This window comes from Eretmochelys imbricata, chromosome 1, assembly GCF_965152235.1.
Source record: "Eretmochelys imbricata isolate rEreImb1 chromosome 1, rEreImb1.hap1, whole genome shotgun sequence".
NCBI lineage: Eukaryota > Metazoa > Chordata > Testudines > Cheloniidae > Eretmochelys > Eretmochelys imbricata.
In genome coordinates this window covers 59,344,442-59,369,956 of record NC_135572.1, presented here as the reverse complement: position 1 = coordinate 59,369,956, position 25,515 = coordinate 59,344,442, and the positions used below count along the sequence as shown (strand labels likewise).

At 45.2% G+C, this 25,515-nt stretch overlaps 2 protein-coding genes across 2 annotated transcripts in view; one reads left to right on the top strand and one right to left on the bottom strand.

Annotated features, from left to right (window-relative positions):
* Window positions 1–25,515, bottom strand: part of LOC144261694 (RCC1 and BTB domain-containing protein 2) — a 235,473-nt gene that overhangs the window by 200,008 nt on the left and 9,950 nt on the right. The gene's annotated exons all lie outside the window — the stretch shown is intronic.
* Window positions 1,927–21,007, top strand: LOC144258388 (cysteinyl leukotriene receptor 2-like). Its single transcript, XM_077806832.1, has 2 exons — window positions 1,927–1,957; window positions 19,796–21,007. The coding sequence occupies exon 2, from the start codon at window positions 19,837–19,839 to the stop codon at window positions 20,755–20,757; it is 921 nt and encodes a 306-aa protein (XP_077662958.1). The 5' UTR covers window positions 1,927–1,957; window positions 19,796–19,836; the 3' UTR covers window positions 20,758–21,007.

The following is a 25,515-nucleotide window of genomic DNA, read 5'->3' as shown; positions in this document are numbered from 1 at the left end:
TCTGTATTCGCAAAAAGAAAAGGAGTACTTGTGGCACCTTAGAGACTAACCAATTTATTTGAGCATACACTTTTGTGAGCTGTAGTTCACTTCATCGGATGCATACTGTGGAAACTGCGGTTTCCAAGGTATGCATCCGATGAAGTGAGCAGTAGCTCATGAAAGCTTATGCTCAAATAAATTGGTTAGTCTCTAAGGTGCCACAAGTCCTCCTTTTCTTCTTGTGAGGGGTGTTTCTCAGCAGCAGATTGGTAGGAAGCTGCACAAGGAGCTTGCCTTCCCCTGAGAGAGTACTGGCGGAGGTAGTCCTGGGAAAGGACGGTGGACAGGTGGAGATAGAAAGCAGCCCAGGGAAGCAGCAAGGAATTGTAAGGAGCAGGTTTTAGCTTCTTAAACACAGAATCCCTGGATTCTGCCAGAAGAGAAGGCAGGTGTGTGTTCTCCTACCCACCTGAGAAAAAGAGATATGAAAGCCTCTCTGAGGAAAAGGGGACAAGGACTATAAAACTTAGCTTGGGACTGATGACCTGATATAGGGTCACTGGGCTTTTGCTCTGTGGGATTATTCTTTATTACCTGAGGAGGGGTGAGATTATAAATGACCTGTCTGCTGTTGTGAGAAGAAGCTGACTGTCACAGGGACAGACTGCTGGCTGGTGGGGAAACTGAGGTGGAGTCACTGCAACACCATGCCTGGCCATGAGAGGACACGTTGGCAGGTAAGTGACCTGTGACATGGAACCGTGAAGGAGCCTGCCCAACCCCTGAAGTGACTAGGGTTACCAGTTTTGGTTGGATGTTAGTGTTGCCAACTCTAGCTGAAGCTATTCTGGGAGTGACTTGGAGCAGTTTCAGAGCTGTTCCAACTTATATACTGCTTCCAAGGGTCCTTGGAAGTAGAGAATTCCTAGTTATGTCCCCAAATTCCACCCCTTACATGGAGATCTATGAACTGTGTTCACAGGGCCACTACACAGGGAGTATTCTCCAAGGGCCACTCCTGTCCACTCTAAGGCCTACTTCTGGTGCCAGAGCACTGTAACGGAGCCTTAGTAAATGAGAATCAACAACTATGCTACTAGGTAACAGAGAAGAGGGCCACAGCTAGGATTGCCAACATTGTATTTCAAATATAAGGGACTGTTTTTTAGCACCCTCACCCGTCTTTCTAATATCATTATTAATAATAATAAGCAATACGCCCCCACATTCGCCAGAGGTATTTCATGCTGCTTTTTGCAGCACTCAGCAACTCCTAATCTTGTTGTACAGGGACGAAGAAATCAGGGCTATCCCTTGTAATAAGGGACTGTTGGCAACCCTATATACAGCACTGAGATTTAAAAGGAGCCTAACAGAGTTAGGTGCTCATCTCCCATTGACATTCAATGGCAATTGGGCACCCCACTCCTTATGGCACCTTTGATAACGCCAGACTAGAACTGGAAGCCAAGCTAGGTGACGCGGTGCCAGTGGCAACAGACAGGCCAGCTACATTAGCGCTCTCAGTATTGCTGACACGAGTGGAGCTCATCCCTTTCTGTCAAAAGTCAAACGATTTGAAAATCTTCCCTAATATAGACGGGACATTTACATTTCCCGAGAACGGTTTCTAATGACTGCCAGTCTAACATTTCAGACATGTTTGATTACTGAAAGCCCATATTTAGAAATGTGAGTAGCTGGGAGTTGCTGAACCACAGAGCTTTATTCAGCACTTTGTGTGAGAGATGAGATGGAATGCAACGTGAGAACAAATCCCAGTTCCTGAACTGACAAAATATTGTTAAGAAAATAAAAGCTGTACTATTTTGCTTACTTCCTCTTTCTTGCTGTTGGTTTTGTGTAAATGTTTCTGTTTTGTTTTCACCCTCGCTAGCAAGCTGCAACTTTTGGATAGCTAAAAGCAGAAGAAGGAAGTGTCTTACTGAATTAACTGAAAGGAACAAGAACTGAGGTAGGACAAAGTTAAATTTATATATATATATAAATATATATTACTTTAGTCCTTTCCTTAAAAGTAGATCAAGACTATTCAAAATAAGAGTAGGAGGAATTTTAGTTATCACCTGTTTCTTGCACGAAATTTTGTAGTTGCTAGAAAAATTAAGCATCTACTCGATTCACGTATGTTAAAGCTAGTCTAGGGTGTTTTCCTTGAGAAGGGATATCCATGTAAGATTTTGTAATTAAAAATATTTGGAAGATGAAAGATAATAAACTAATGAGAGAGCTGACAAAGTGAATATCCTTTGCTTTGTACTAGCAGCCAACTGCAGATTTTGTCAACTGTAATCTTTTGAAGGGTGGAGTTTTTGTTTTTGTGTGTATACGCACATGTGTGGGAAGAGTGAATAAAATGTCATGCATGTCTTGACAAATGTTCAATTTAATTCAGTACAATGTTAATTACAAATGAAATATAAATGAATAATGTTTTCGTAGTTCTGATCCTGAAAAGATACGTAGTATGCCAGTGAATGGTGACTTGGTTGGCTGTTTAATATTATTACATTGGGTTTTCTGACAATGCAATGGCTAATGCGAGTTATATAACGTTAATTAGGCTACGTCCACACTGCGCACCTTACAACTGTGCTGACACAGCCGTGCCGTTGTAAGGTACACAGGGTAGCTGCTCTTTGTCGCCAGGACAGAGCTCTCCCACCGATGAAGCGCTGTCCACACCAGCACTTTTTGTTGTTAAAACTTTTGTCATTCAGGCGGGTGGTTTTTTTCACATCCCTGAGCGATAACATAGCCTAAGTACTTGGCATTACTATTCTGATAGTTCTGAGAACTCACACAAGAGCACATCCTATTCAGACGAAATATTTTTTAGCTAAACAGCAGATCATCTGTACTTCATATTTCATGTTGAGAAATTCATTTAGCAATGTGTACATTGTACTTCTGAAAAATTGAGCTCATGAGCCTACTTTGTAAGCAGCTCCCATGGACTTGTGTTGGAATTGTGGGTGCTCTGCACCTCTGAAAATCAGACCAGAAAACTTTATATTTACACATGTAATATGCATACCACTGTAACATACCCTATTCAGGAGTGTTCATTTCTATTAAAACATGGTGTGAAGTTATTTTCTCTTAAGTTCAGAAGTCTTAATATTGATAGTTATTTTATTAGATGCTTTCAAATCTACTCACCTACTTGAATAGGGGCTCGTGAATGGCTGAAGTCTGGGAAAGAGTTGTTTTAGTTTCTTTGCCTAATTTGTGTGTGTGGTGAGTGGGATCTATCATTTTCAGTGTTTTTGTTTAGACTAATTCTGGTCTCACTAACATCAGTTTAAATCAGGAATAACCACTTAAGCTAGTTGAAAATATTTTGGTGAAACATATTTTCACAAAAAAAAAAAAAAAAAAGCAATTTAGAGAATCCTGAAATTTTGCAAAATTGTGACTATTTTACCAAAATCTTTTGACAGAAAAACTTGGTTTGTTCTTATTTTAAATTTATGGTTTCATTCAGGGTTTTCCTGCAGCCTGTAACATGTTGACTGGCTGAGAGTACACTGGTACAGTTTAGCCACTTACCCCTCATGACTGAGGGTTTGTTCACAGCTGTGTCTGCAAGCAGAGAGAGCAGACTGGTTCTCTTTGCGGCAGTGGCTTTTTGGGAGGGTTCCCCAGCACAGCAGGTTACAGGTACTCTTTTTCTCTGAGCCCTACTGCTGTATGATGGAGTAATTATTGATTGCACGTCACCCCCAGAAAGCCTGGCTGCCTTTCCCTGTCCCCCCGGTTTTGTAAGATGAAAGAGGGACTGTATGCAGCAGTTGTCTGTCCCCAGAAAGAGAGAGGATTTTTTTCTGATCCTGCTGAACAGTCTGACAGTTGTGTTTGTGGATCTGGAATATGTCTGCTTGTAGTTTGCAAAGCCGTGTCTTCCATGGAGCACTTCAGGGTGTGAAAAAGAAAGCAATCCTCCAGAAGTGGTATGCAGCATGAAGAGCCGCAGGTGATGGTAGGGGAACCAGAAAACCACACTGTCAAGGTTCCTCCCCCACTCTGAACTCTAGGGTACAGTTGTGGGGACCTGCATGAAAAACCTCCTAAGCTTATCTTTACCAGCTTAGGTCAAAACTTCTCCAAGGTACAAAATATTCCCCCCGTTGTCCTTGGACTAGCCGCTACCACCACCAAACTAATACTGGTTACTGAGGAAGAGCTGTTTGGACGCGTCCTTCCCCCCAAAATACTTCCCAAAACCCTGCACCCCACTTCCTGGACAAGGTTTGGTAAAAAGCCTCACCAATTTGCCTAGGTGACTACAGACCCAGACCCTTGGATCTTAAGAACAATGAACAATCCTCCCAACACTTGCACCCCCCCTTTCCTGGGAAATGTTGGATAAAAAGCCTCACCAATTTGCATAGGTGACCACAGACCCAAACCCTTGGATCTGAGAACAATGAAAAAGCATTCAGTTTTTTACAAGAAGACTTTTAATAGAAAATAGAAGTAAATAGAAATAAAGAAATCCCCCCTGTAAAATCAGGATGGTAGATATCTTACAGGGTAAATAGATTCAAAAACATAGAGAACCCCTCTAGGCAAAACCTTAAGTTACAAAAAAGATACACAGACAGAAATAGTTATTCTATTCAGCACAATTCTTTTCTCAGCCATTTAAAGAAATCATAATCTAACACATACCTAGCTAGATTACTTACTAAAAGTTCTAAGACTCCATTCCTGGTCTATCCCTGGCCAAGACCAGCATACAGACAGACACAGACCCTTTGTTTCTCTCCCTCCTCCCAGCTTTTGAAAGTATCTTGTCTCCTCATTGGACATTTTGGTCAGGTGCCAGCGAGGTTACCTTTAGTTTCTTAACCCTTTACAGGTGAGAGGAGCTTTCCCCTGGCCAGGAGGGATTTCAAAGGGGTTTACCCTTCCCTTTATATTTATGACACGCCCCCCAAATCTCAGCTAGGGTGAAACACTGGCTGGGATTTCTTCCTGGAGCTCTAGGAAAAACAGAGTTAATAAGACACATGCATCTCTAAATATACTACCAAGTACATAAAGACTAACAATATTTTCCACATCTCAAGGACGATTTTAACCAGTTGATTCTGGGAAACTTTCACGGGAGAGTGCATCAGCCACTTTGTTAGAAGCTCCTGAGATGTGTTGGATGTCGAAATCAAAATCTTGGAGAGCTAAACTCCACTGAAGAAGTTTTTTGTTAGTTTCTTTGACGGTGTGAAGCCACTTTAGTGCAGCATGGTCAGTTTGCAGGTGGAAACGCCGTCCCCAAACATATGGGCGTAGCTTTTCCAGAGCGTAGACAATGGCATAACATTCTTTTTCAGTGACTGACCAGTTGCTTTCCCTCTCAGACAGTTTTTTGCTGAGAAACACTACAGGGTGGAATTCTTGATCAGGTCCTTTCTGCATTAAAACTGCTCCCACACCACGCTCGGATGCATCTGTGGTTACTAGGAATGGTTTGTCAAAGTCTGGGGCCCTTAGTACAGGGTCAGACATGAGTGTCGCTTTAAGCTTGTTAAAGGCCTTCTGACACTTTCCGGTCCACTGAACAGCATTTGGCTGTTTCTTTTTGGTTAGGTCTGTTAGTGGGGCAGCGATTTGGCTGTAGTGCGGTACAAATCGTCTGTAATAACCGGCCAAGCCTAAGAAGGATTGAACCTGTTTCTTTGACTTTGGGACAGGCCACTTTTGGATAGCATCCACCTTGGCCTGTAGGGGGCTGATAGTTCCTTGACCCACCTGGTGTCCAAGGTAAGTCACTCTGTTTAGGCCTATTTGACACTTCTTAGCCTTAACAGTTAGTCCTGCCTCCCTTATGCGCTCAAGGACTTTGTGTAGATGTTCCAGGTGGTCTGCCCAGGAATCCGAAAATATGGCCACATCGTCAAGGTAGGCGACTGCATATTCTCCTAATCCCGCTAGGAGACCATCTACAAGTCTTTGGAAAGTGGCGGGTGCATTTCACAGCCTGAAAGGGAGTACATTAAATTCATACAGCCCGAGATGTGTGATGAAGGCTGACCTTTCCTTGGCAGATTCATCTAGCGGTACCTGCCAGTACCCCTTGGTTAAGTCCAAGGTAGAGATGAACTGGGCCCGTCCCAGTTTCTCTAATAGTTCATCTGTGCGTGGCATTGGATAGTTGTCTGGGCGAGTTACAGCATTTAGCTTACGGTAGTCCACGCAAAAACGTATTTCCCCATCTGGTTTGGGAACTAGAACCACTGGAGATGCCCATGCACTTTCAGAGGGGCGGATTACACCCATCTGTAACATATCCTGGATCTCCCGTTCTATAGCAGTTTTAGCTTGAGGAGACACCCGGTAAGGTTGGACCCTAATTGGGTTAGCATTACCTGTGTCAATGGAGTGGTATGCCCGTTCAGTCAGTCCTGGGATGGCTGAGAACGTTGGCGCGTAGCTAGTGCACAGCTCCTGGATCTGCTGTCGCTGCATACGCCCAAGGGTCATGGAGAGGTTCACCTCTTCCACACCACCACCACATTTCCCTTCGTAGTAGACACCCTCAGGCCACTCAGCATCATCTTCTCCCTGGGCTGTAAACTGACAAACCTTTAATTCTCTGGAATAAAAGGGCTTTAGAGAATTAATATGGTACACCTTAGGCTTTCGGTTGGAGGTGGGGAATGCTATGAGATAATTAACAGCTCCCAGGCGCTCCTGGACCGTGAATGGCCCTTCCCACGATGCTTCCATTTTATGGGCCTGGAGCACCCTTAAGACCATGACCTGGTCTCCTACTTTGAAGGAACGCTCTCTGGCATGTTTATCATACCAGGCTTTTTGCTCTTTTTGAGCATCCTGTAAGTTTTCTCTAGCAAGGGCTAAAGAGGTTCAGAGGGTGTTTTGTAGGTTGGTTACAAAGTCCAGAATGTTAGTTCCTGGAGAAGGTGTAAATCCCTCCCATTGCTGCTTCACCAACTGCAATGGCCCCTTAACCTCACGGCCATATACAAGTTCAAATGGGGAAAACCCTAAACTGGGATGTGGTACAGCTCTGTAGGCAAAGAGCAACTGCTGCAACACTAGGTCCCAATCATTGGAGTGCTCATTTACGAATTTACGTATCATGGCCCCCAAAGTTCCATTAAACTTCTCCACCATGCCATTTGTTTGATGGTGGTAAGGAGTGGCAACCAAGTGATTTACCCCATGAGCTTCCCAAAGGTTTTTCATAGTTCCTGCCAGGAAATTAGTCCCTGCATCGGTGAGGATGTCGGAGGGCCAACCTACCCTGGCAAAAATGTCTGCTAGTGCCTGGCACACACTTTTAGCCCTGGTGTTGCTTAGAGCTACTGCTTCCGGCCATCGGGTGGCAAAATCCATGAAAGTCAGTATGTACTGCTTTCCTCTGGGTGTCTTTTTCAGAAAAGGACCCAGAATATCCACAGCTACTCGCTGAAATGGAACTTCAATGATGGGGAGTGGTTGTAGAGGGGCTTTGACCTGGTCTTGGGGTTTTCCCACTCTTTGGCACACCTCACAAGACTGGACATAGGTAGAAACATCCTTGCCCATTCCCTCCCAGTGGAATGACCCCCCCAAACGGTCTTTGGTCCTGTTCACCCCAGCATGGCCACTAGGGTGATCATGGGCTAAGCTCAAGAGCTTGGCCCGGTATTTAGTTGGAACTACCAACTGTCTCTGAGGATGCCAGTCTTCCTGGTGTCCACCAGAAAGAGTTTCCTTGTATAAAAGTCCTCTTTCTACAACAAACCTGGATCGATTAGAAGAGCTGAGAGGCGGTGGGTTGCTCCGTGCCACCGTCCAAGCTCTCTGGAGGCTTTCATCTGCTTCCTGTTCGGTCTGGAACTGTTCCCTTGATGCTCGGGACATCAGTTCCTCATTGGATTGTGGACCTAGGCTTGGTCCCTCTGGAAGCGATGGAGCTGTTTCTGTTGACTGTGAACCGCTCTCCGCTGGTGCGCTATGTTGGGATTCAGGCTCCGGCTGAGCCTCTTGTGTTGGGTTATCGGCTGCTGCCAGTTCAGGGTCGGTGGGGCCCTCTGGTGTTGAGGTTGCAAGTACTGGATTCAGTGCTGACACTGGGTCTGGTGTTGGTTGTTCGGCTGGTTCCGGTTCTGGGACTGGTTCCGTCTGGGTCTCTGGGACTGGATCCACTACTGCTGTTGCAGACATTGGCCTGGGGTCCGGGTCCATCACCTCTGACTGGGTCCTGATAGAAGTTTCCGGAACAGAGCTAGGCCTCACGGCTTGTTTAGCCTGGCTGCGGGTGACCGTTCCCACCCTCTTGGCCTGCTTCACATGATTGGCCAAGTCCTCCCCCAACAGCATGGGGATGGGATAATCATCATAGACTGCAAAAGTCCATGTTCCTGACCAGCCCTTGTACTGGACAGGCAACTTGGCTGTAGGCAAATTGAAAGAGTTGGACTTGAAGGGTTGAATCGTCACTTGGATCTCTGGGTTGATTAAATTGGGGTCCACTAAGGAAGCATGGATAGCTGACACTTGTGCTCCGGTGTCCCTCCACGCGGTGACCTTCTTCCCGCCCACACTCACAGTTTCCCTCCGCTCCAAGGGTATCAGGGAAGTATCTGGGCCTGTGGACCTCTGGTGTGATTCCGGTGCAATGAACTGTAATCTGTTGGGGTTCTTGGGGCAGTTGGCCTTTACATGCCCCAGCTCGTTACATTTAAAACATCGTCCAGCTGACGGGTCACTGGGGCGAGGAGGGTTGCTGGAGAACGGGGTGGCAGGACGATAAGGGGTCTGGAGGGTTCTTTGGGAGGTAGGTGGGGCCTTGGGCGGCCCCCGGTAATAGGGTGTGGTCTGGGGTGGTCCCTTCTGGTCTCCGCTCCAACTTCGACCAGTTTTCTTCTTCTCTGCCACCTCCACCCATCTGGCTCCAATCTCTCCTGCCTCGATTACAGTTTTGGGTTTCCCATCTAGGATGTATCTTTCTATTTCCTCAGGAACACCCTCTAAGAATTGTTCCATTTGCATTAGGAAGGGCAAATTTACTGGAGATTCAACACTTGCTCCTGATATCCAGGCATCCCAATGTTTCACAATGTGGTAGGCATGTCGGGTAAATTACATGTCTGGTTTCCACCTTAGGGCTCTGAACCTCCGACGAGACTGCTCGGGTGTTATCCCCATTCTGACTCTCGCCTTGGATTTAAACAGTTCATACTTGTTCATGTGTTCTTTAGGCATTTCAGCTGCCACCTCAGCTAAGGGTCCACTGAGCTGCGGCCTCAGCTCTACCATGTATTGGTCAGTAGAGATGTTGTATCCAAGGCAGGCCCTTTCGAAGTTTTCTAAGAAGGCCTCAGTATCATCACCTGCCTTGTAGGTGGGGAACTTTCTGGGATGGGAAGTGGTACCTGGAGAAGGAATGCTAGGGTTTGTTGGTATATTCTGCTGGGCCTTTATCCTCTCCACCTCCTCCACATGCTTCCTCTCTTTTTCCTTCTCCTCCTCCACATGCTTCCTCTCTTTTTCCTTCTCCTCCTCCACATGCTTCCTTGCCTCCATTTCCCTCTTGTGGGCAGCCTCCTGTACCTCCTTCTCCAGCCGCATGAGTTCTATCTGTCTTTCATGTTCCCTTTGTTTTTCCTCAGCCTGAAATTTGGCTAATTCCAGCTGTAGTCGAGCTGAGGATTTGGTCATTCTAACCTCTCTGTTTTTAACTAACTTTACACCCGAGGTTTAGAAATAAACAAACAAAACTTGGCTGTAAAATTTTGCTGTGCTGGAATAGAATACCTATTCTCTGATAGTGATTGTCAGCCTACAGAAAAAGACAATTCCCTTGTCTCTGCTCTGGGCCCAAATTAAAGCAAAAAACCTCCAACTCCTTGGAAACCTGCTTACCCAGCCCAAAGAAAAAGCAAATGGGTAGAACACACACTCCCTATTTACTTTTAGGAAGAAAAGAAAAAAAAAAAAACCTCTGGGTTGGAAGACTGTGAATTTCCCTGCAGGAGTTAAGTACCCTGCCTCCAGGCAAAGAAAACCTGCAATTCACAAGATAATCCCCTTTTGTCTCTGCTTGGCCACAAAGCAGAGAAAAAACAATCTGCTTTCAGTTTCAACTGCTTTCTGGACTTCCTTTCCAAAGGAACAAATAATTTCTTTTTAAAATCTGTATTTCTAGTTCAAAAAATCTCAACTGGATCTCAAAATGATTTCAGGTTAATCCCACCGCTATGCCACCATGTCAAGGTTCCTCCCCCACTCTGAACTCTAGGGTACAGATGTGGGGACCTGCATGAAAAACCTCCTAAGCTTATCTTTACCAGCTTAGGTCAAAACTTCTCCAAGGTACAAAATATTCCCCCCGTTGTCCTTGGACTAGCCGCTACCACCACCAAACTAATACTGGTTACTGAGGAAGAGCTGTTTGGACGCGTCCTTCCCCCCAAAATACTTCCCAAAACCCTGCACCCCACTTCCTGGACAAGGTTTGGTAAAAAGCCTCACCAATTTGCCTAGGTGACTACAGACCCAGACCCTTGGATCTTAAGAACAATGAACAATCCTCCCAACACTTGCACCCCCCCTTTCCTGGGAAATGTTGGATAAAAAGCCTCACCAATTTGCATAGGTGACCACAGACCCAAACCCTTGGATCTGAGAACAATGAAAAAGCATTCAGTTTTTTACAAGAAGACTTTTAATAGAAAATAGAAGTAAATAGAAATAAAGAAATCCCCCCTGTAAAATCAGGATGGTAGATATCTTACAGGGTAAATAGATTCAAAAACATAGAGAACCCCTCTAGGCAAAACCTTAAGTTACAAAAAAGATACACAGACAGAAATAGTTATTCTATTCAGCACAATTCTTTTCTCAGCCATTTAAAGAAATCATAATCTAACACATACCTAGCTAGATTACTTACTAAAAGTTCTAAGACTCCATTCCTGGTCTATCCCTGGCCAAGACCAGCATACTGACAGACACAGACCCTTTGTTTCTCTCCCTCCTCCCAGCTTTTGAAAGTATCTTGTCTCCTCATTGGACATTTTGGTCAGGTGCCAGCGAGGTTACCTTTAGCTTCTTAACCCTTTACAGGTGAGAGGAGCTTTCCCCTGGCCAGGAGGGATTTCAAAGGGGTTTACCCTTCCCTTTATATTTATGACACACACTTTGCCTGAGGCAGACAACTCTGAAGAGGACTATTTCCATGGGGCACAGTCAACCACTCTGGGTGCAGGAAGAGGTAGTGAGGAGGAGAATGGTGCATCTCCAGTTAGTCCAGCACCACATGAGGCTAAGCCTCAGCAGCAGGGCACTGGCCAGAGACCATCAACATCCTCTGAAACCTTGTTCCACTATGCTGCTTCTGGAATGGATGTGGTCGATGCTGGTACTCACACTCCCAGGTGGGATGAAAGTCACTGCCTCCATCTCTGCTGGGCATGGTTTCGATGGGAATGCTAAGGGGAAGGCGGTGCTCCCACACTGCATTTCTCTCAGCAGCAAAAGTCACCACCATCTACAATCCCTCACCCCTCTGCCCCCTGACAGCACCGGTGTCATTTGCTAACTCCTGAAAATGGAGGATGAGGCTGGGTGTGACCCAAAAGGATGGGGATATCAGGGATGGTTAAAATCCATCAAGACCAATCACGGCGTGCACATGATGCAACCAGTTAGCCCAGAGCTTACAGAAAAGTAAACAACAGCAAACTCCAGAGCAGAGTCTGACTGCGACACCACCAATGTCTTCCATGACTTTGTCAGCTAAGTCCAGCAGCATCTCTCAACAGTACCTAGCGGATTGTATTCAGAGGGGGCAAAAACATGAATGCAACCACCCTGTGACTGTGAAACCTGACCACAGTGAGCAAGGATGCTGGCTGTGGACATTCTTCCTTTCTCCCATGTGGAGGGAGATGGCTTCAGACACTTTGTGGCTTCAGCTTCCCCCCTGGTGGCCGATCCCTAGCTGCACTTCCTGGCGTAAGAGGAAGTGCCAGATCTGTGTGCTGCTATGAGAAGTACAGAATGGTGTAGCCTAGGTGGGCAAGTGCAGCAGAACACTACCGTATGGACCAGTGGTCAGACAACTTCCTACATGGCTGTTATGGCCCACTGGGTGAGCAGCAGTAGCAGGGAGACTAGCAGCAACCCTGGCACATGTACCCTCACTTGCAGCATGCCATGCTTTTGATGTCCGGGTTTGAGAAGCAGCACACCTTCTGGAACAGTGTGCTGGATGCAGTGTGCTGTCATGGGCGGTGTGCAAACCGCTGGTTCGGGGAGGCTAGCCCCGAGCCCCGCCCCTGCCACCTGAGGCCCTGCCCCTTCTGCATCCCCCAGTGCAAAGCCTCCCCCCAGCTTCTAGCCCCCTCCCCATGCTAGTACCCCCAGACCCCAAGCACCGGGAGGGTAGGTGGCGCGGCTCCAGCCCAAGCCAGGGCCACGGCACAGAGGGGAAGAGCCACAGAGTGGGAAGCAGCTGGAAGAGACACTGGAGGTGGAGCATAGGCGAGGCCACAGTTGGTTGTTTGGGGAGGCTCAGCCTCCCCCAGACTATGATACCCGCCGCCCACGTGTGCTGTCATAGAGGGGTGGCTAAGGCCCCCTCCAACTTCTTTGCTGTGACTGTGGCAATGAACTACGGAGTAAATTATGTGGTGTAGGATGGTGACTTCCAGCATGTCCCTTGCCTCACTTGCTGCTGCAGTCTGATAGAGGGAATTTCTGGAGGGGGGATGCAGAGTTGCAGGCACTGTCTCAGTGGCCAGTAAGCTATGTGGTCACTTCAGACAGTCCTATGAAGTGTGCCACAACCTTAAAGACCAGCAGGAGTCACTAAAACTGTCACCCCCCAGTTGGAACGCTCCCTTTTACATGCTGGAACAGCTCTACGGGCAGCCTGCAAGCATTCTGCGTCCATAAAGTTGAGGCAAATGTAACCCACATAACCTCCTGGGTGTGGTGCTCTGTCCCCTCTGGAGGCAGTGAGACCACTTAGAGATGAATGAATCTGCTACAGTCTTAGCTAAGGGCCATGTGGCTTTTAGCTTATGCAGTAGAGGCTCATGCATTTAGCTCAGAAGTCCCAGTTTCAATCCCAACAACCGGGGTCTGTCAGTGTTACACAAGCACAGACACACACTTACCTCCATTTGGCACCATCCTACTGGCAGGTCAGGAAGAAGCTAGCTGACATCCTACGGCACGCTGACCTCACAACTAGACAGTGAGGATGACACAAGAATCAGCCAAGTAATTCCCTCGCTGTGCCTGCTCTGGGGAGAGAACTGAGATGCACACAGATCTACTTCCAGGAATGGGATGACATCACTGGTGAATCACCAGTGCAGGTTATGCTGACTACTCTTCTGGGAAATTATCATCTTCAAGGCATCAGGGAAGAGTGCTGCTGGGTGATAACATGTCTAAACCCCCTGATTCAGGGGTTTCTTCCTGTGAGCAGAGAATGAGGAAAGAATATGGCATTTGAAAAACAGACTGATGGAGATAGCTAAAGTCTGCTCTGCTGAGTTTTTCATTTGCTGGAGCTGGAGAAGTGGTGTTGTGAGGAAACAAGCCTTTCTCTCCAGTTATGTAATTTTTTTCTTCCCAAGTACTATGAAAACCGTAACAAATTTTGCAGGACACTTGGTTTTACTGTTTCACGTTCACAGAATAAATCCACATGTAGCTTTTCATAATTCCCCTCACATTGGCATTTGCATGGATCTTAAAGGGGAATACTGGGAAGAGTTTGGATCAGTTCTACTATACCTGTAAGTGATCCCACAAATCAATACTAGAAGTTATGCTGTTTGCTGGAATGGCTACCTTTATGCGTTTCTATAACTTAACTCTAGCATGAGGATAGGTTATTGACTTACTTCCCAAGCCCCAGTGTGGAGGGCCACACACAAGCAGTGTGTGCTTGTCTGCCCTTTACCCTTTGACTTTCTGGCTTCAGTAACCCTCCCACGAGCCGAAACTCCCACAGGCATAGCTCTGTGTTGTTGGACCACAAAAACCTGCCCAATGTCCGCAGGGAAAGGAGTAAAAGTTAGGGATGATAAAAATTCCCATTTGTAGTTATGGAAAACGCTGTCCCAAACAAGTTTCAGAGTAAAAACCGTGTTAGTCTGTATTCGCAAAAAGAAAAGGAGTACTTGTGGCACCTTAGAGATTAACCAATTTATTTGAGCATAAGCTTTCGTGAGCTACAGCTCACTTCGTCGCATCTGATGAAGTGAGCTGTAGCTCACAAAAGCTTATGCTCAAATAAATTGGTTAGTCTCTAAGATGCCACAAGTACTCCTTTTCTTTTTGTCGTAAACAAAACAACCTTTGTTAGGAAATGAGTAAACGACTCCGGAACAGTGACTTTAGAATATCTTTAGGTGCATAGCAAAGAAGTTCTCGAGGACACCCCCACCCAACACTCAAGGCAGAAGGCTGAGGAATTGCATAGCATGATGGTGCCTCCTATAACAGGTGTGTGTGTTTGGGGAGGCCCAGCATTGAGCAGTGGTGTTATGGCCCTGCTCCCCAAGTAACAACACCATAACAAAGCTAATAACTAATGGATAAAGGTTTGAGGGCCCCTTTATTTCCCTTCCTCATTCTGTGGATCTGAAGGCAGGTTGGCCCTGGACTCTAAGGCTGCAGCATGGTCCAGAATCAGGGTGATGGCCTGCCTTCTCCTTCTCCAGCTGGGCATGGAGGTGATCTTGGGCATCCTCTGCCTGCTTCTGTGCCACAGCTGCAGTCTGGCCTCAGCCACGTGGAGAGCAGCTCAGCCACGTGCTCCCTTGCTGCTTGCAGGCCCAGCCCTGCCCAGTCCCACTCCTCCAAAGTAGGAGCCAGGTGAGGAGTGTGGGCTTCACCAGCAAGGCAGCTGGTGCTGGGGCAGTGGCCCAACTCTGGTGCAGAACAGCATGGGGCTAGCAGCAATGGGTGGGAGGGGTTGGGTTTCACCCCCAGCACCTCCTAGGTGCTGCCACCTCAGATGGGCCTACAAACCTGTGGTCCCTGATTTCCTCTCCTAGTGCACCAAGGAATCACTGTCAAAGTGGTGACAAACAGCCACATGCAGCTGCCCTGAAACACCATGAAATGTAAGATTAAATATCTGAAACTGTGAAATTCAAGATTTTAAAAAAATGCGATGACAGTGAAATGTACCAAAATGGGCCGTGAATTTGGTAGGGCCCTACCTATCATTGCTTTATGTATGTGAAAGATTTTTAAAGACAGCTCCCTCTCTCTTCCCTTTCCTGTGTGAAATGACTAATTAATATCAAAATAACCACTAGGGCACTTCCTGTTACAGGTCAAAATGTTTTGGTATTTCCATTCTGCAAGAAACTTTGGATTTTTGCCCCAATTCAGAACAAAACTTCAGAAAACTGCAAGGTTTATTTATTTATTGTGGAAAAGAAATGCCATTTTTCAGCCAACTCTAATAACTATGATGAAACCAAGTGAGTTACATTGATGTGACCATGGCAGAGTCAGGATCTGTATTTTTAATGACTTTTCAAAGGTTCCTAGAGCCTTGTATAGGCATTTTTATGCATCTAAGTCTAAAGAATTAAAAAGCAGATAAGAGAGGTCCCTGTGCAGAGGGTGCACAACCACCAGCAGTGCTGCCTAGTGGTCAAGTGGTAGTTGGCAGAACATCTCCCCATTTAAGCACATTCCTGTCCATCAGAACCCTTGTCCCAAGAGTTTCCAGTCCTCCCCTATAGCCCAGGGACTCTGAAAGCTGTTTCCTCGAACAGCCAATCTTTTCCAGTTGCCCTTTCGCCAGAGGTGAAGGCTCTTCTTGTTGTATTGTCCACTCAGAGTGGGTAGGGGAACCCAGGTCCACCTTCTTCTCCATGCTCCAGTCCTGGGGGCAATAGTGGCAGCTTGTGGTGCCAAGCCACTTCCTACCCCAGTCTCCCCAGACCACTTCCTACCCCAGTCTCCTTCAGCTTCCCAGAGTAAATCACTCAATCAAGGTTCTGACCCTTACACTCCATCCCCTGCTTCTTCTTTGTGGGTGTGCACAGGGCCACTTTGTCAAGTCCTGGGCAATGAGCTCCTGGGTAATGCTTTCCTCTCAGATCAGCCATCCACACCCTACCTCCGAATTGGTCTGCTTCCCTTTTTAAAGCCATGCCTCCAGCTTGTGTGTGGGCCCAGAGCTGATTCTTAAACCCTTGTTCTCCAGTGTTGGATTTGTATATCACATCACACCCCCATATTTATTTCAGAAATGCTTTAGTGATATGACTGTGAGTTCATCCACAGTTTACTAGAGTTTACAGAGTTTACTTGGATTATTAAGGGCCCGGTTCAGCTCTCATTGAAGTCAATGGAAGACTTCAGTGAGAGTTGGATTGAGACCTAAGGAAGGAGAATGTCCCATAATGTGCATAATCCCTAATCTGCACTAGTATTTGTCCCTGAGGCTTTCTTTGACACTTAAAAGCATCAGATAATTAGGTGAGCCTGAGTGCAGAATCACTGCCAGCTCCTACAAGCTGGTTCCCTTATTATAGACAATTATCTAGTATCCTAAAAGCCAGCTGGCACAGGAGGGTTCAGCAATGGAAACAAGTCTTTGTGGTCGGGGGGGCTAAAATTGTCCAGACTTGGTACCTGCCCAAAGATGAGTATTTTGGGAGATGCTGAGCAAAAATACTTCAGCCATCTCAAATACGAAAGGGTGAAGTGACCCATTTCCCCATGACTGATCAACCAACCAAAATATCCCGTAGCTTTTATTTATTTAAAAACACTGCTGTAGTGCCAAATCACCTGGGGAGAGGAAGCTGAAATTTAATCATAGAATATCAGGGTTGGAAGGGACCTCAGGAGGTCATCTAGTCCAACCCCTGCTCAAAGCAGGACCAATCCCCAACTAAATCATCCCAGCCAGGGCTTTGTCAAGCCTGACCTTAAAAATATTTAAGGAAGGAGATTCTACTACCTCCCAAGGTAACGCATTCCAGTCTTTCACCACCCCCCTAGTGAAAAAGTTTTTCCTAATATCCACCCTAAACCTCCCCCACTGCAACTTGAGACCATTACTCCTTGTCCTGTCATCAGCTACCACTGAGAACAGTCTAGATCCATCCTCTTTGGAACCCCCTTTCAGGTAGTTGAAAGCAGCTATCAAATCCCTCCTCATTCTTCTCTTCCGCAGACTAAACAATCCTAGTTCCCTCAGCCTCTCCTCATAAGTCATGTGTTCCAGTCCCCTAATAATTTTTGTTGCCCTCCACTGGACGTTTTCCAATTTTTCCACATCCTTCTTGTAGTGTGGGGCCGAAAACTGGACACAGTACTCCAGATGAGGCCTCACCAATGTTGAATAGAGGGGAACGATCACATTCCTCAATCTGCTGGCAATGCCCCTACGTATACATCCCAAAATGCCATTGGCCTTCTTGGCAACAAGGGCACACTGTTGACTCATATCCAGCTTCTCGTCCACTGTAACCCCTAGGTCCTTTTCTGCAGAACTGCTGCCGAGCCATTCGGTCCCTAGTCTGTAGCGGTGCATGGGGTTCTTCCGTCCTAAGTGCAGGACTCTGCACTTGTCCTTGTTGAACCTCATCAGATTTCTTTTGGCCCAATCCTCTAATTTGTCTAGGTACTTCTGGATCCTATCCCTACCCTCCAGCGTATCTACCTCTCCCCCAGTTTAGTGTTATCTGAAAACTTGCTGAGGGTGTAATCCACACCATCCTCCAGATCATTTATGAAGATATTGAACAAAACCGGCCCGAAGACCGACCCTTGGGGCACTCCCCTTGATACCCGCTGCCAACTAGACATGGAGCCATTGATCACTACCCGTTGAGCCCAACAATCTAGCCAACTTTCTACCCACCTTGTAGTGCATCCATCCAGCTCATACTTCTTTAACTTGCTGGCAAGAATACTGTGGGAGACCGTGTCAAAAGATTTGCTAAACTCAAGGAACAACACGTCCACCGCTTTCCCCTCATCCACAGAGCCAGTTTTCTCGTCATACAAGGCAATTAGATTAGTCAGGCATGACTTGCCCTTGGTGAATCTATGCTGACTGTTCCTGATCACTTTCCTCTCCTCTAAGTGCTTCAGAATTGATTCCTTGAGGACCTGCTCCATGATTTTTCCAGGGACTGAGGTGAGGCTGACTGGCCTGTAGTTCCCAGGATCCTCCTTCTTCCCTTTTTTAAAGATGGGAAGAGATGGGATTAGTAGGGAAATAGCCCTTAGTGAGAAACTGTTCCAGTGAACACTGGTTTTTATTTGATTGTATTGTGACCTATTAAAAAATCACTCTGCACATGTACAATACAAATCCTAATGAGAAAATTCTATAGAACTGTGAAGTGTGCAGCTATGGACAGCCACTCTGTTCACATGTGAGTGGCTGATTTCTGGCAGCTGAGCACTTAATTCTTTGGAGAAGTGAATGAGGCAAGGGTGTCATGTTCACTGTGCACACTAAGACAATGAAAAATACAGAATAAAGATATATCAGTAACAGGAAGGAGGGAAGGGAAGGAGGCATAAAATCAAGAGAAACTTTTAAAATGATTTAACATGATTTGACAGCAAAATTTCAGTTATTAAAAATACACAAGTTTTGGATACATTGCATAAAAACAAGGCTGGCCATGTTTTACTGGAAGTCCTATAGCTAGAACACACACCTCTGCTCACGAGAGGGAAGAAGTGGTAAAATATAAGGGACTACATAAAAGTTAATACAGAAACTGGTTGACAAACTTCAAGTGAAATATGTTCCTGTTGGAAAATGGGATTTTATCAATTTTCCATGGGGGAAAAATATCAACTTGAGCATAATCTTCTATCAGAAAAATCTCTATGTAAAACACTTGGGTTTGGGCTAACCCATTATCCACTTGAGCTGATATTACACCTTCTAGGAGTTGTAGTTCTGGCTCCCCCATGTTCTGAATCTTCGATAGGGACCATGCTCCCTGGCAAGACTGCATCTTCCATTATGCACCACAGTCCTTGTCCCTGTGGTTGAATCACTGCAGAGTATCCTGTGAGTCCCATGGGACTCTGCCACAGCGGGAGATTGTGGTGCATTGTGGAAGTAAGCTTCATGGCAGAGAATGGAGCCATGACAGACCTGGAATGGCAAAGCCTATTAAGCACCATGGCAGTAAAGGTGAACACAGAGATTAACATCAACCCCAAACAAAATATTTTGAGATTTAAAAATAGAAATGTTTTGGAACTTTTCATGCCACAGAAAAGTTTTGATATTGACTTTTGCTTTTGTCCTGAATTGGAGTGAAATCTCCAAATATCAGAATTTCCCATGGGATGGAAATTCCATTTTTGATCAGCTCTAGTTATTACCAATGTTGCATCTGCCAGTCTGACTCAAGATCGCCCATCCACAAAATGACCAGTGATCACTTGCTTAGTTTGCATGATCAAAGAAGAGCACAGGATCAGGGGCTGCAGCTGTAGGCCCTGCACTCACATCCAGAAGACTGAAACTTGAAACTTTTACTTGAAACTTTAGCTTTTATATTGCCAGGCAGTATGCACTACCCATAAACTGCAATAACAACGATACTTAGCATATATAGCACTTCACATGTTGAAGTTCAATACAAACATTAACTGATCTATATTCACTGGGGCATGGTAAATAGTTATTAATTTAACTAGCTTTTATTTTTCCACTGCTATTTACAGCTTTTAACTTTCAGTCAAATGGTTACAATGCTGAACTTGAGGGATGACATGGTATACATTTCGTAACAGCTTTTTTTAATTTCAGGAAGTCCAAAGACCTCACACTTGATTGAGTTAGTTTCAGAGATGAGACAAATTGGCAGCTTCAACAACATGTCAGACTCGGACAACAACACTGACAACTTCAAGTATGCTGTTTATCCCACAATATATCTCACAATATTTGCCTTGGGTGCCTTTGGAAATGGCCTTTCCGTATATGTTTTCTTGAAGCTTTACAGGAAAAAGATTTCAGTGAATGTTTTCATGCTGAACTTGGCTATTTCAGACCTCCTGTTTGTTTGGACTTTACCCTTCCGGGCCACCTACTACCTGAGGAAATCTGAATGGGTATTTGGGGATATATTTTGCAGGATTGTGTCTTATAGCTTGTATGTCAATATGTACTGCAGCATTTATTTTCTAACTGCGCTGAGCATTGTTCGTTTTGTGGCTATTGTTCATCCTTTCAAACATTTGAAACTAACCGCCGTCAAGTATCCTAGAATCATATGTGCGGTGATATGGGGTTTTGTGATGACAGCTAGCAGCGTGCTGCTGTTCAGTGGAAACACCAGTGAGGAGTACCCAGAAAAGTGCCTAGATCTCCAAAGAGAAAGCATTCAGAAACTGCTCACGCTGAACTATGTTGTCCTGGTAGTGGGCTTCATCCTCCCATTTTGCACAATAATTTGCTGCTATTTGCTTGTGATCAAAACTTTGCTTAAGCCCAGGGCTCCAAAAGCAAAGATAAGAGCCTCTCATAAGAAGGCAGTGTCAACGACTGTCATCACTTTATTCGTGTTTCTGATTTGTTTTCTGCCATATCACATACTAAGAACTGTCTACTTGGTGAAAAGCGATAATGACAACTTGAGCAAGTTGCTGACTAAAGGAGCAGTCATCGCTCATTGCCTCGCTGCAGTGAATAGTTGCCTAGATCCTGTACTCTATTACTTTGCTGGAGAAAACTTCAAAGAGAGACTCAAAAGTATATATAAAAGGTAGCGGATGAAGAATGAAATGGACATTCCTTATCGGGAGTATTTTCTCGTGATCAAACCCCAGGACTGGAGGTGGAAAGATCATGGGTCTTTTAATCTATGCCACTGACTTGCCATGTGACCTGGGGTGAATCACGTAACTCTGTACCTCTATTTCCCTATCTGTAAAGTGGGGCTATTCAGAGTGGATAGTATCTCAGAACACTTTGTGAATTTTCTTCACGAACAGTTGTAAAGGGGTCCAAGATCCCACCCTGAGATCCTGCCTATTTCTCTTCCACCTAGTAAAAACCAGCCAAACAGAGGGTTTTGTCCTTAAAAAGCCCTCTACTCCAGAGGACTTCATTTATTGGTAACACAAACTGACAAAATAAACCTTTAATTTTGGGAAACAGCCTGGGTCTCTAGTTTTGTCATCTCCAAACTCCTGCTTTTCTCTCCCCAAAAGCACCCACAAGCCCCTTGCATTCTGGATCCACCTGTCCCTCAAAACTGGGATTTCTGGTCTCTCCCTCAGAGTTGCCTCTCCATTGGCTACTCCAACTCCCAGCGCAGAGTCTGAATGCTTTTCAATACCCTGCTCCCTCCCTAGGCATTACCTTTAATTTCAGGCCTCTTTTCTTTAGTAACACCTCTTTTTTTTTTTTTCCCTCTCTTTCTCATCCAGGGAGCATCCTTAGACTGCTCAGACATCCTTTTTATTGGGATCAGGTGCTGCATCACTAACTGGCCAATAAGCCACCACCAGGAGTACCTAATTGCTCTCAGGTGGGGTTTAGGGGGCCATGGTAGGTCGGTTAAGCCTTGATTCACTTTGAAGGGCTACTTGCCTCAAGATAAAAGGGTGTGGAGAAACTTGGATGGATGATATTATAGAAATACAAAGTATTTTTCAATAACTACCACTGAGGTAGCTTATCAAAAAAATACAGTGGCTTTCAAATATATACCCATATAAACATTTCTGAATCTTCCTTTATTCCAGACACACTTTCTAAGATTTTCTCTAAGAAACATACTCTTAAAGAGTACTACAACAAACCATTTCTTTGCGACATTATATAAAGTAACGTGACTACTAAAACATAAGAGCAATATTCACACAGACACACACAGTGTTTTGTGATTCTTGTTTACACATGTCACCACTTTAGGTGACCCCTGCAATGTTTTTATGCTTCCCTTTGCTGGAAGTTAGCTGAAGAATTGGCCAGTTTGTGGAAGTTGCTTACCTAAAGATAGGCAGCTAAATCGATATTTAGGAGTCCAGGGCCAGACTTTTAAACTTATTTAAGCACAGATAAGTGCCTAATGGGATTTTCAAAAGCACCCACATGCCTAACTCTCACTTTTGAAAATCCACTAGACATCTATCTGCATCCTTAGGTACCTAAATACCTTTAAAACATTGGTTTTTACGTATAAAAATTAGGCCTCTTAGAGAGGTTTCAAGTAGTTATAGTGGCCAAATAGAAAGACTTGACCACATGAAAAACAATAATAGATTCTGCTCCTTTTTGAGCAAATATCAGGAATTTTCTGGGTTGAAATTTGCCACATTTGTCATGAAAATAGCCTGTTATGTTTGAGACAAGATTGAAGAAAGGTTTTCCCCCTCTCCTCCAAATCCACCCAAAATACATAACTTCTGGCAGTGTGAATGTTTTCCCCATGTTTTCTCTCCACCCACCCCACTCTCCTGCTGGTAATAGCTCATCTTAAGTGATCACTCTTCTTACAGTGTATATTTTTTCATGGTCTGTGTGTATATAAAATCTCCTCACTGTACTTTCCGCTTTATGCATCCGATAAAGTGATCTGTAGCTCACGAAAGCTTATGCTCAAATAAACTGGTTAGTCTCTAAGGTGCCACAAGTACTCCTTTTCTTTTTCCCAATACTCTATTCTTCACAAGACTAAAGCATTATATAAAAAAAAATTTCTAAACAAAAACAGCTGCAATCAGTTAATTTCAGCTCTATCTCGAACACAAGGAAAACAAATCAATACTTGCCAGATGAACAAGTGTATATCATTATAATTGGTAGAGTCATATTTTTCTTAACTACCAATGGTTTAGCTACTCAATAAACAATCTGTTTCCATTATTTTAGTCAACCTTTGGTAACAGTAGAGGGTTTTATCATAATTCTCAATATACTAATTTTTTTTATAGAATATGTATCTCTGTATTTTAAATAAATGTGTTACTCCTAGGGGAATTCTGCGCCACTGCGCATGTGCAGAATTTATGTCCCCCACAGATTTCTTTGCTTCCCCACAGAAAAATGACTTTCTGATAGGGAAGCAAAGGGAAGCCACAAGAGTGGTCATGTGACCCTTTCCAGCAGTATCTTTTGGGTGCCCAGGGCAGTCAGCAGAGAGGTAAATCACTATGGGGCAGTGGTGGAACTGGGGAAGACCTGGCTGGTGGCTCCTACCCAGCTACCCAGCTGGATGGGCTGGGGAGGATGGGGCTTCCTCTTCCTTTCCCCTGCACGGCATCCGGGGCTGTGTCAGACCCACTCCCAGATTTCTCCCCCCAACTGTAGGAAGCTCTGCAAACGCTCCCCTCTCCTCCCACCCTCTCACCAGTGCTTGCTGCACCCATTGCTCCTCAGCTGCAGGGGGAGGGATCACTGTACAGGGAGCTGCTCCCCCAGCTGCCCAACCCCCATGCATCTAGATCCCCTTGCACCCAGACGCTCTGGCCAAGCCTCACCCCCGTCCCGCCCCCCAGAACCCCACTGATGAGCTCCACTCCCCTGCACCTGGACCACTCCAATGAGCCACCCACATCTGGATCCCCATGATACCAAGCTCCAACCAGCTGCACTTGGATCCCCACCCCACTGAGCCCCACGCCCCCAATGTCTGGACCTCCCCACTGAGGCTCCCACACCCAGACCCCCCTGCCGAGCTCTATCCCACACACACCCAGTCCCCTGCCTGATGAGCCCCAACCACCTTCACCTGGACTCCCCTACATTGTCTCATTACCGTTGCACCCAGAACCCCACAACAAGCCCATGTGCTCCTCCCGGTACCCAAATCCCGCACTGAGCCACCCACATCCAGATTGCCCAACACAGAACAGTCTCAATCCGCACCTGGATCCCCCCACACTAAGCACCTCCACACTTGGATCCTGCCTTGCTGAGCCTGCCTGTCCACATCTGGTGCACCTGGCATGGAGGGACAGGGTCCTGAGGTGTTTCTGGGGCAGGCCCGGTCTTTGCACTGTGTCAGGGTTGGGTATAGCCTCACCATTGAGTCCATGTCTTGGCGGGGAGCTGCACAGTGATCTCCCACCACTGTGCAGCCAGTGGTCTGTGCTCCCCAATGCTATGCTGGAGCCTCTATATTTGTTTGACAAATAAAATTTGCAGAATTTTAAAATATTGTGTGCACAAGTTTTATTTTTTTGGCACAGAATTTTTAATTTTTTGGCGCAGAACACCCTCAGGAGTAATGTGTGTATGTTCTTGTATCCCCAGTGACTGGTATCATATCCCAATCCATTGACTCCCAAGAAGTTCAGTTAGGGCCGGATCTTGTACCATGGAGGGCAATGAGAATTTTGCTGCACTCGGAACAGGATCAAGACCTCAGATTAGTATATGTGGGGATGGGAAAATCAACAAATATTTTCTGGTCTTTTGGGGTAAATCAAGCTCTTCACTTGTGGATTCCCATTGATTTCAGTGAAAGCTCTGTGGCTGGGTTTACAGGACTGGACCCATAAACTGGCTGGGCATATGTATAATTGAATTCTAAAGTTCCTTGTGAATAATCTGATTTGTGTATAAAGGATTCCCATCTCCATATCAAATGGCCCTTTTATAAGGTGCTATACACCTAATTACAGTAGAATAAAGTGGGGGAATATTCAATAAATTGAGTGAACAGAATGATTGAATCTCTGCTTCTGCCAGTAATCACACTAGGTTTTTACCCCAAATGCACACAGTCATGCTGCAGTTCCTGTGTGTTTTGATAAAGGGGGATAAAAGAAACATTCTTTACATATGGATATGCTATACTCTCTCCACATTTTTATTAACTTTTACTGGTTGTTGCTATGATGTTTTTAATGAGAAAGCTATTACACAGGTTGAATAACCATGAGAAATATTTGTAAACTCCTGGGAGAAGGAACAAGTATACACTCAACAGATAGCACATAGGAACACCAGTCCTCTTCCCACAGAAGTTGAAGCAACAGAGAAATGGCTTTTAGAAGCATGACAATGTCACAAAAGCCAATGGGATTTCATTAAGCTGATCAATCATCAATGAAAATGATCAGGAACATTAATAAAAATTTTCAGAACATGTAAACATTTTTCTGTGCTTTGGGATTTGTTTGAGTTATAGGAAGGATCAACCTCATTCTTATAGAATGTTGGTTGCAAATTTAATTAAGTAACCACAGCTGCATAATAAACCACACCTACATACATCAAAGCGTTCGTCCTTTATTTTCAAAAGCACATGCCTCTTTCACAGGAGATGAAGAAAATTGTTCTTTGCTATCGAAAGACCCTAAGTTGCAGCTGGTCAAAAGAGATCAGTATATTTCCACACATATTGTGCCTTATCTTATTTCTAGTTAAATCAAACCCTTCCATTTATATCAACTGAGTAGGACTCAGACCTCAAACCACCCTCAAGAAAAATTGTTGATAAATGTGCTCAATCCTAACCTATTTTCTTCAAGTATAAAAGGTTCCAGAAGATCTAATGCTAGGGAAAATTTGAA

Bases quoted from the DNA above. Each gene is read 5' to 3' on its own strand.
- LOC144258388 (XM_077806832.1), top strand. From the start codon at position 19,837: ATGAGACAAATTGGCAGCTTCAACAACATGTCAGACTCGGACAACAAC.